The sequence below is a fragment of the Squalius cephalus genome (assembly GCF_949319135.1).
Source record: "Squalius cephalus genome assembly, chromosome: 2".
Classification (NCBI taxonomy): Eukaryota; Metazoa; Chordata; class Actinopteri; order Cypriniformes; family Leuciscidae; genus Squalius; species Squalius cephalus.
In genome coordinates, this window is record NC_137123.1 from 15,615,577 (window position 1) to 15,626,818 (window position 11,242).

The 11,242-nt window shown below is 41.3% G+C and overlaps 1 protein-coding gene across 1 annotated transcript; it reads left to right on the forward strand.

The window, feature by feature from the left end:
- Window positions 1-10,774, forward strand: rab1aa (RAB1A, member RAS oncogene family a). Its single transcript, XM_079853029.1, has 6 exons — window positions 1-214; window positions 1,210-1,282; window positions 3,187-3,282; window positions 5,349-5,444; window positions 8,028-8,159; window positions 9,339-10,774. The coding sequence occupies exons 1-6, from the start codon at window positions 201-203 to the stop codon at window positions 9,534-9,536; spliced, it is 609 nt and encodes a 202-aa protein (XP_079709155.1). The 5' UTR covers window positions 1-200; the 3' UTR covers window positions 9,537-10,774.
- Window positions 10,775-11,242: the final 468 nt, after the last annotated feature.

Genomic DNA, 11,242 nt, shown 5'->3' on the forward strand with positions numbered 1-11,242 from the left:
GACTCTAGTTATTCCAGCTTCACTGTCGAGGGGCCATTTTTCTGTGTCCGGATCCCGGTTCCGCTCGTTTCTCTCCTAAAACCCGCTTTTAACACCGAACAATAACGGATATCAGCGGCAAACGAGTCTCGAACATTAACTGCACTCGTCGCGGGGAAGAAAACGGCAGATAAAGCGGGAGTTTCCGTGTGTTGTCCATCATGAATCCTGAATAGTAAGTTTGTGTGAAGAAAAAAAAAGCGCTGATGACACATCAAACACATGAACGCGCACTCGTCACCTGCTTTATTAATATTCACAGAAACCATGGCAGTGTTAAGTAAACAAAATATGAAAGTGAACTAAATGCTGACTTTATATATCAGGATGAATTTGTTTTGTATCACAACTGTGCTCTTCTTGTTCAAGCAGATCAAACAACCGGGAGCCGTTTCGATTTGGTTTAAAAAATATTATTATAAATAAATATGTTTATAGCTAGATTTGAATAGTAATACTTGTAATAAGGATGTATAAGATAACTGTCGGGCTGTTTCCGACACACTCGAGTGCCACGTCGTTATGAAACCGATAAGTAAAGAATGAAACTGAAGCAATGATCTCCGTAATAATGCCACGTCCGATCATGTTAATAATGAAATAAATCATCCTCGGGCTGATCAAACTGCTGTCAGGAAGTGGATCAGGGACTGTGATGGTGAAATGTGATCCTGGGCCTGAACTTACTGACAGTGTGACATGTTGAGTGTTGTTTTAGGGGCTGATGGGTAATTAAATCACCTGTTACCACACCACTCTGTCAAAGTCTGTGGATTTACCATGGTAAAGTGATGGTAATACAATGAAATTGAAGAATGTGAATCTGGAAACCTGTCCAGATCATAATTCACATGGAAATCAGGAGAAGTTTTGCATCATGGCGTTATTTCCGCACAGTTTTCTTGTGATTATTTGGGAGTAGAGATGAGGTATTCCTCTTTTTATCTCCTTTATTTCCCTCGTCAGATTCATTTCACTCATGTGTAACGTTGAGACATGATGACACACACACACACGACACACACACACGTGTTGCGTAATTTAACTCCCAGCTCCACGTCACACATGACAACTGACCAGAAGTGATTACTGATAGATGTTATAATCTGAATCTTCTCTCTCTCTCTCTCTCTCTCTCTCTCTCTCTCTCTCTCTCTCTCTCTCTCTCAGCGATTACCTGTTCAAACTCCTGCTGATCGGAGACTCGGGCGTCGGGAAGTCCTGCCTTCTGCTGCGTTTCGCTGTGAGTTATTAGCCTGCCATCGAGATACTACACACACACACACACACACACACACACACACACACACACACAGATAGTGGCTCTTATTGCACCGGTGATTTGACTGTCAAAGAGCTTCATGGTAAAGGTGAAGGGTGCATGTCTTCGGCCTGACTGGGTCGGGAGGGGCGGCACTTCCAGTTTCCCTGGTTTATCTTTTCAAATCCATTCAATAGCTGTGTTTCCACCCACCTGTGTTTATGTGCATTTTGGGATGGAAACTCCTAGATGCGCATAAAGTCCAAAAATGCACACAAAAACTTTTTTTTTTTTTTTTTTTTTAAATTGTATCCGATAATAAGACACAAGCTGCGACCGAAACACATTTTCTGAATAAATCCCTGGATGCACAACAAACTCATGTGACTTTGCCTCAAAAGAGGCTGTGATTGGACGATTGGACTAACCAGCGGACCAATCGCATCACAGCATCTCAGATGTTGGTTTGACGGCTCTGAAATGCCCGAGTCAAATTTGGTTTAGTTCCTCCAGAGCGACTCACATGATTGTTCACGGACACCAGCATTTGAACGCCAGAGAGCATGACGGAGTTTATTAAAAGAGCCACAGTTTCTTTCACGATTGCAGCAACTTCCTTTTTTATAAGGGATGGAGCGATTTGAACATTTTGTCCGATTCCGATAACCAATCATTTTTTATATTTGATAACCGATATATTGGCAGATAAATCTAAATCCACATTTTTCTGTACTTTTTGAGAGCCTTATAATTTTCAGTAGCCGATGTGAAAATTAAAGAAGTGATTCCAATCATATTTCAAGCAATTTAAAACCCCCATGTTGAACAGTGCGCGTCTGAAGTGTCTCAGCTGAAGGGCATGTAAGGGTTAATGCCCTTCGAGGTGTCCATTGTCAGATATTAATGGGCGACGGCGAGGCGTGAACCATCCGATTAATACCTGACAATGGACACCTCGAAGGGCATTAACCCGCTTATACCATGGTCAGTTGCCAAATAAGACATTTTTAAAACATTAGTTTATATTTTAATTAGTTTTACAATCGAAATCTAAAGTTTTTACAAACAATAACTTGGTTTCCCTGGTTACGCCTGACGGTTTATTTAGCAACCGGAGATGTTTATAGTCCGCTCGATTTATAGTCCGTATAGATACTTTGACCGCCTGTTGCTATGGTTACTCACAGCTGATGTAGCCAGCGCATTTATTTATTTATTCATTTCGAACGGTAACAGTCAGTTTCACCAGAACTCCTTTACTAGGTGTCCTCTATCACTTTTTAATGGACACCCTGCAGCCAATCAGAATCGAGTATTCACCCAGACCATGGTGTAAAATCCATTAATTATCCTAATTTTCATATCAGGCTGATAACGATAACATTATAAATGAACACATCTGCTGATAGCGATATGGTGGCCGATGTATCGTGCATCCCTAATGTTTATTATGTGCCAGTTTCCCAGGAAGTGATGCTTTTGTTCTCTTGAACACGAGATGGAAACGCTGCTTTATTATCAAATGTTTTATGCAATATTCCATTTTAATTTCGCACTTTGAATGGAAACGGCTGGTCTGAGAGAAACCTGGAGTTGTGTTGTTGAGTGTGCTCTTCTTTTGAATTTAACATTTCATTTAATATTCAACAATATTATTGATCTGCGTGCAGTTGACACCATTATATGAGAATATATGAACTAAATTATTAACTTTTACAACAAAAGTGAACCATCACTGAACTAACTTAAGCTGGACTGTGACGCTGTTTTCTTCTAGAAACAAACTCTGTTGCATTATGTTCCTGTAATCTCTGTAAAGCTGCTGTGACACTGGATCTGTATAGTTTAAAGCGCTGTATGATTAACGGTGCCGCGCCTCTCCTCAGGACGACACGTACACGGAGAGCTACATCAGCACCATCGGGGTGGACTTCAAGATCCGGACGATAGAACTGGACGGGAAGACCATCAAACTACAGATCGTAAGAGCTCACTGACACACACTCGCCGCCTCTCGTCACACTCGCTCGACTTCATGCGTTCGTGACGCAACGCAAGCACACGTCACACTCCCAGCATGCACCTCACACTGACACACGTTTGAGTTTCAGCGCTGCCGTGAGACTCGCTAATCACACGAGCTTGAGATGTTCTGATGGTTTCGTAAGAGTCTCTTCTGCATTTATTTGATCAGAAATACAGTCAAAACTGTGAAATATTAATATAATTTGAAATAAGTGTTTTCTGTGTGAATAAATTGTTAAAGGAACACTCCGACTTTTTGGGACTTTAGCTTATTCACAGTATCCCCCAGAGTTAGATAAGTCCATACATACCTTTTTCATTTCTGTGCGTTCTGTAAGTGTTATTTGACGCACACACCGCTAGCCTAGCTTAGCACAAAGACTGGATGTAAATGGATAGTGTTAGCATAGTAATCCCAATAAGTGACAAAATAATGCAAACATTTTCCTATTTACATGTTGTGATCTGTATAGTCACAGCGTGTACAAAAAACAAGGCTATATGAGACAGAGACCATTTTTAATCGTATAAATACTGGGAACTATATTCTCACTCGGCGTAGGAGCACAGCTAACGTTACTTGGGCGGAGTGATCAGCGCAGCACACGAGACACCCTGTGGTGAGGAGCAGAGAGTTCGCTCAGAGTTGGAGTAATAGAGAGCCATAGAGAGATATGGCTCTCTATGGCTCTGGAGTAATAGAGTCAGCAATTACTAGATAGTAAATTTATAGTTTACAGTCATGGGTGTTCGCTGTATTGTAAAGAGCTGCGACAATAAACAGGGGAGACCAGGTAATACTATGATATTTCATAGAATTCCAACCAAAAACGCTGACCTGATGAATCGATGGCTACTTGTTCTGGGTATCGATCCAAACACACCTGTAAACACCATCAAGAAGTATTTAGTTTGCTCAGAACATTTCACTGAGGACGACTATTTTGAAAAAATGCAAGTTGCCACACGGACCATGAAACGTGTGCTAAAGGATACAGCCATCCCATCGATAATAAAGACAGGACAAATTGAATCACCTGTTGCTGCGGTAAGTGTTCCGTTATGTTTTGAGATGACTAACATTAGCCATACTGTAACAGTGCCATGTAATGTAAACTTAGTGAAATTATTACGTGAATAGGGGCTCCGTGTATCCTCTTTATTGTTATTATTGTGTTGTCATGAACACACTGTATCGCTCAATAACAAATGAGCGGCGCTAAATGTAACTCTCAGGACTAACGTTATAACATTCAACTTGCTAATGAATTGGAGGGGGATGGGCAGTTTTCTTTTCTGTGTATTCTGGCTCAAACCTATATGGTTCGGGATCTTGGTTTGATACACAGTAAAATTCCTCTGAGTCTGACAATTCCTCAAAGTCAGCCATGATCATGATTCATGTCTAGCGAGTTAGTCACGTTTGTTTTGTTTACGGAACCATCAACAGAACAGGGCGTCTCGTGTGCTGCGCTAATCACTCCGCCCAAGTAACGCTAGCTGTGCTCCTACGCCGAGTGAGAATATAGTTCCCAGTATTTATACGATTAAAAATGGTCTTTGTCTCATATAGCCTTGTTTTTTGTACACGCTGTGACTATACAGATCACAACATGTAAATAGGAAAATGTTTGCATTATTTTGTCACTTATTGGGATTACTATGCTAACACTATCCATTTACATCCAGTCTTTGTGCTAAGCTAGGCTAGCGGTGGGTGCGTCAAATAACACTTACAGAACGCACAGAAATGAAAAAGGTATGTATGGACTTATCTAACTCTGGGGGATAATGTGAATAAGCTAAAGTCTCAAAAAGTCGGAGTGTTCCTTTAAAGTGTAGTTTATTCCTGTGATCAAAGCTGTGTTTTCCGCATCATTACTGCAGTCTTCAGTGTCACATGATCCTCCAGAAATCACTCTGATATGAGGATTTCTGGTTATTATCAGTGTTGAACACAGTTGTGCTGCTTGATATGTGTGTGTGTTTGCTGAACGTGTGTGTGTGTGTGTTGTGTTAACAGTGGGACACCGCGGGTCAGGAGCGATTCCGCACCATCACGTCCAGCTACTACAGAGGAGCTCACGGCATCATCGTCGTTTACGACGTCACGGATCAGGTGACCAAACACTCCTTGAGCATGAGCGGTTCTGAAGCGTTTCTGTGTGTGTGTGAGCGTTTCTGAAGCGTTTCTGTGTGTGTGTGAGCGTTTCTGAAGCGTTTCTGTGTGTGTGTGAGCGTTTCTGAAGCGTTTCTGTGTGTGTGTGAGCGTTTCTGAAGCGTTTCTGTGTGTGTGTGAGCGTTTCTGAAGCGTTTCTGTGTGTGTGTGAGCGTTTCTGAAGCGTTTCTGTGTGTGTGTGAGCGTTTCTGAAGCGTTTCTGTGTGTGTGTGAGCGTTTCTGAAGCGTTTCTGTGTGTGTGTGAGCGTTTCTGAAGCGTTTCTGTGTGTGTGTGAGCGTTTCTGAAGCGTTTCTGTGTGTGTGTGAGCGTTTCTGAAGCGTTTCTGTGTGTGTGTGAGCGTTTCTGAAGTGTTCCTGTGTGTGTGTGAGCGTTTCTGAAGCGTTTCTGTGTGTGAGCGTTTCTGAAGCGTTTCTGTGTGTGTGAGTGTTTCTGTGTGTGTGAGTGTTTCTGTGTGTGTGAGTGTTTCTGTGTGTGTGTGAGCGTTTCTGAAGCGTTTCTGTGTGTGAGCGTTTCTGAAGCGTTTCTGCGTGTGTGCGTGTTTCTGTGTGTGTGTGTGTGAGCGTTTCTGTGTGTGTGTGTGAGCGTTTCTGAAGCATTTCTGTGTGTGAGTGTTTCTGAAGTGTTCCTGTGTGTGTGTGTTTCTGAAGCGTTTCTGTGTGTGTGTGAGCGTTTCTGAAGCGTTTCTGTGTGTGAGTGTTTCTGAAGTGTTCCTGTGTGTGTGTGTGTGTGTGTGTGAGTGTTTCTGTGTGTGTGTGAGCGTTTCTGAAGCGTTTCTGTGTGTGAGTGTTTCTGAAGTGTTCCTGTGTGTGTGTGTGAGCGTTTCTGTGTGTGTGTGTGAGCGTTTCTGAAGCATTTCTGTGTGTGTGTGAGCGTTTCTGAAGCGTTTCTGTGTGTGAGTGTTTCTGAAGTGTTCCTGTGTGTGTGTGTTTCTGAAGCGTTTCTGTGTGTGTGTGAGCGTTTCTGAAGCGTTTCTGTGTGTGAGTGTTTCTGAAGTGTTCCTGTGTGTGTGTGTGTGTGTGTGTGAGTGTTTCTGTGTGTGTGTGAGCGTTTCTGAAGCGTTTCTGTGTGTGAGTGTTTCTGAAGTGTTCCTGTGTGTGTGTGTGAGCGTTTCTGAAGCGTTTCTGTGTGTGTGTGAGCGTTTCTGAAGCGTTTCTGTGTGTGTGTTTCTGAAGTGTTTCTGTGTGTGTGTGTGAGTGTTTCTGCGTGTGTGCGTGTTTCTGTGTGTGTGTGTGAGCGTTTCTGAAGCGTTTCTGTGTGTGTTTCTGAAGTGTTCCTGTGTGTGTGAGTGTTTCTGCGTGTGTGCGTTTCTGTGTGTGTGTGAGCGTTTCTGAAGTGTTCCTGTGTGTGTGTTTCTGAAGTGTTCCTGTGTGTGTGAGTGTTTCTGTGTGTGTGTGAGTGTTTCTGAAGTGTGTGCGTGTTTCTGTGTGTGTGTGTGTGTTTCTGAAGTGTTCCTGTGTGTGTGTTTCTGAAGTGTTCCTGTGTGTGTGAGTGTTTCTGTGTGTGTGAGTGTTTCTGTGTGTGTGTGTGTGTTTCTGAAGTGTTCCTGTGTGTGTGTTTCTGAAGTGTTCCTGTGTGTGTGAGTGTTTCTGCGTGTGTGCGTGTTTCTGTGTGTGTGTGAGCGTTTCTGAAGCGTTTCTGTGTGTGTGAGCGTTTCTGAAGCGTTTCTGTGTGTGTTTCTGAAGTGTTCCTGTGTGTGTGAGTGTTTCTGCGTGTGTGCGTTTCTGTGTGTGTGTGAGCGTTTCTGAAGTGTTCCTGTGTGTGTGTTTCTGAAGTGTTCCTGTGTGTGTGAGTGTTTCTGCGTGTGTGCGTTTCTGTGTGTGTGTGAGCGTTTCTGAAGTGTTCCTGTGTGTGTGTTTCTGAAGTGTTTCTGTGTGTGTGTGTGTTTCTGAAGTGTTCCTGTGTGTGTGTTTCTGAAGTGTTCCTGTGTGTGTGAGTGTTTCTGCGTGTGTGCGTGTTTCTGTGTGTGTATGAGCGTTTCTGAAGCGTTTCTGTGTGTGTGAGCGTTTCTGAAGCGTTTCTGTGTGTGTTTCTGAAGTGTTCCTGTGTGTGTGAGTGTTTCTGCGTGTGTGCGTTTCTGTGTGTGTGTGAGCGTTTCTGAAGTGTTCCTGTGTGTGTGTGTGAGCGTTTCTGAAGCGTTTTTGTGTGTGTGTGTGAGCGTTTCTGAAGCGTTTCTGTGTGTGTGTGTTTCTGAAGTGTTCCTGTGTGTGTGAGTGTTTCTGCGTGTGTGTGAGTGTTTCTGTGTGTATGAGCGTTTCTGAAGCGTTTCTGTGTGTGTGAGTGTTTCTGAAGTGTTCCTGTGTGTGTTTCTGAAGTGTTCCTGTGTGTGTGAGTGTTCCTGTGTGTGTGAGTGTTTCTGCGTGTGTGTGTGTGTGTGTTTCTGTGTGTATGAGCGTTTCTGAAGCGTTTCTGTGTGTGTGAGTGTTTCTGTGTGTATGAGCGTTTCTGTGTGTGTAAGTGTTTCTGTGTGTGTGTGTGTGTGTGTGTGTGTGTGTCTGCTGTTATAATGGCATGTGTTTCCTCAGGAGTCCTTCAATAACGTCAAACAGTGGCTTCAGGAGATCGATCGCTACGCCAGTGAAAACGTCAACAAGCTCCTGGTGGGGAACAAGTGTGATCTGACCACGAAGAAACTTGTGGAGTACACCGCAGCGAAGGTACAGGGTCCTCACAGGAGTCACAGCACTACACACACTATAATCTATAATCAACACTATACGACCGTTAGCAGAGCAACCGCCCGATTAATCATTTACACAACTAACACTTATTTACATTGACTTCTTATTAGTTATTAAATAAATAGTCACTAAAAAATCAATAATTTTTTTTAAAGAACTTTCCTGGTTGAAAGCAGAAAAACTGGCTTATTAATCATTTAAATACTGAACTTATTTACATTTATTAATTATGAAATAAATAATTTAAAAATCAATTAATTTTGTTTAAAAACTTTCCTGATTGAAACCTGAAAACTGGGTTATTATTAATTTAAATAATGAACAGGTATTTACATTATTATTCATTACTAAATTATTAATAGTTTATGGATAATGCATTTTATTTAAAACTTTTCCTGTTTGCAGCCCAAAAGACTGGTTGATTAATAATTTAAATAGGTATTAATTATAAAAAATATTTATTGTTAATTATTTATTAATTTGTTAATTATAAACCTGTCCTGGTTGCAAACTGAAATTATTTAATCACTATTAATTATTAAATAATGAATAAATAGTTACAATTTAAAATATTATTAAACATTTTAAAAATATTTTTCCTTTGTTGATTCTACACTCATTTCAATTTGTAAATATATTGTTTATGATAAATATAAATGTAATAAATTTACAGTCATATACAGTGTGTATGTGTGTATATATATATATATATATATATTAGGCCTGTGAAAAGATTAATCGCGACTAATCGCATCCAAAATAAAAGTTTGTGTTTAAATAATATGTGTGTGTACTGTGTATAATTAAATTTGTAGATATAAATACACACACATGCATGTATATATTTAAGAAAAACTGTGTTATTTATATATAAAAAAAATTATACTTATATATAATATAAATTATATATAAATATATACAGTATATGTATGCAAATATTTCTTAAATATATACATGCATGTGTGTGTATTTATATATACAAAATAATTATACCAAGTACAAACACATTTATTATGTAAACACAAACTTTTATTTTGGATGCGATTAATCTTTTCACAGGCCTAATATATAGTGTATTAAATTGGAATACTTAAATGTATAATATATTCTAGAGAATATTAAAGCTCTAGATCAATCTGTTGTTGTCCCGTTCAGGAGTTTGCGGACTCTCTCGGCATCCCGTTCCTGGAGACGAGTGCGAAGAGCTCCAGTAACGTGGAGCAGGCCTTCATGACCATGGCAGCGGAGATCAAGAAGAGGATGGGCCCCGGGGCCACGGCTGGAGGACCCGACAAATCCAACGTCAAGATCCAGAGCACACCGGTCAAGGCCTCCAGCGGAGGGTGCTGCTGAGAACCAGACCGCTCTAACACAAGACCACAGTAACGTTACACCACAGAGAGAGAGAGAGAGAGAGAGAGTGTGTGAGAGAGTGAGAGAGAGAGAGAGAGAGAGTGTGAGGGTGTGTGTGAGAGAGAGAGAGAGAGAGTGTGAGAGAGAGAGAGAGAGAGAGAGAGAGAGAGAGAGAGAGAGAGTGAGGGTGTGTGTGTGTGTGTGTGAGAGAGAGAGAGAGAGAGAGAGAGTGAGGGTTTGTGTTTGAGAGAGAGAGAGAGAGAGAGAGAGAGAGAGAGTGTGTGTGTGAGAGAGAGTGAGAGTGTGTGTGAGACAGAGAAGAGAGTGTGTGTGTGTGTGAGAGAGAGTGAGTGGGGCAGAGAGAAAGAGAGAGAGAGACTGTGTGAGTGACTGTGTGTGTGTGTGTGTGTGTGTGTGTGTGTGTGTGTGTGTGTGTGTGTGTGTGTGTGTGTGTGTGTGTGTGTGTGTGTGTGAGAGACTGTGAGTGACTGTGTGTGTGTGAGAATATTAATGAGAAACAGAGTAAGAAAGGATGAAATGAAATCGCCTGACACTGAATGCCGCATGCACATCGCTGCATGACCAGACAAACACGTCTCCTAAACCCAGCGAGCGTCCCGTCTCCTGCTGGAGGAACATCTCAAACTCCCTGCGCTCATTTACTCAAGCATCCGAGAGTCTCCTGCGCGCTCAGAGGAAACACACCTCGACCTGGCCTTGACCTTCCTCTCGGGGACTCTGGAGGAAGCCGTGGACTGTGATGTCATAGCTGACCTCTGATCAGTGGGTTCCGTTACTATGGCTCCCGGTGTGGTTGCCCCGGTGACCTCTCCTTCAACCGCTGCCTTCTCTCTGCTTTTGGTGGACCGTTGGTTTTTTCCCTGATTTTTTTGTATTTTATTTTTTATTTGTGATCTTCATCATTTCAAGATACCGGTCGTCTGAGCGCGACGCTTCAAAAAGCGCTTGTTCAAATGCGTCGTCATTGTGTGTTTGTTGTTTGCCACGATTCTAACAGCATTATCATCCTGTGCAATTCTGTGTAACAATACTTTGGAAAACAAGAACCATATCCTCGTAGTTTAACCGTCAACGTTATGAATTGGTTCCGTCTCTTAATCAGTTTTGACGCTTACACACACACACACACACACGTATATTATGTATATCCTGTATATTGGACTCAACATTTGTTTACTGACAGCACAACAGCAGCGTCACTGTAATAGAGATGCAGATTTATGTGTGAATGCGAGTGATTGATAAACAGGAAATGACATCACAATAGTTAAAGCAACTTGCTTATGTAATTTTTTCTGTTTTCGGGGGGGAAATATGGTCTTTTTCTCCTCTATTTCTATTTTCTTTTATGTCACACAATGTTTAAATAAACTATGAAGGAAAAGTTTAATAAAAATGGTTTTAACTGGAATGTTTCGTGTGTTTCATCGTAAACGAGCCAGTCACGTGATTCCAGTGTTGAAGATCACACGATGTTATTAGTTAGATCTGACAGACGCTACCGTTCTAAAGTTTATGGTCAATGAGATTATTTCTTTAAAAGAAATTAATACTTTTATTCAAAAAGGATGCATTAAATGTATCAAAAATAACAGAAAAGACATTTATAATGTTAGTAAATGCTGTTCTTTTGAACTTTCGATTCATCAATGAATCCTGAATAAAAGTATCGCTGTTTCCACACA

Excerpts from the sequence above, each read along its gene's own strand:
- rab1aa (XM_079853029.1), top strand. Across the intron at positions 1,283-3,186 it reads GCCTTCTGCTGCGTTTCGCT|GACGACACGTACACGGAGAG; the intron begins GTGAGTTATTAG and ends GCCTCTCCTCAG. Across the intron at positions 5,445-8,027 it reads TTTACGACGTCACGGATCAG|GAGTCCTTCAATAACGTCAA; the intron begins GTGACCAAACAC and ends GTGTTTCCTCAG.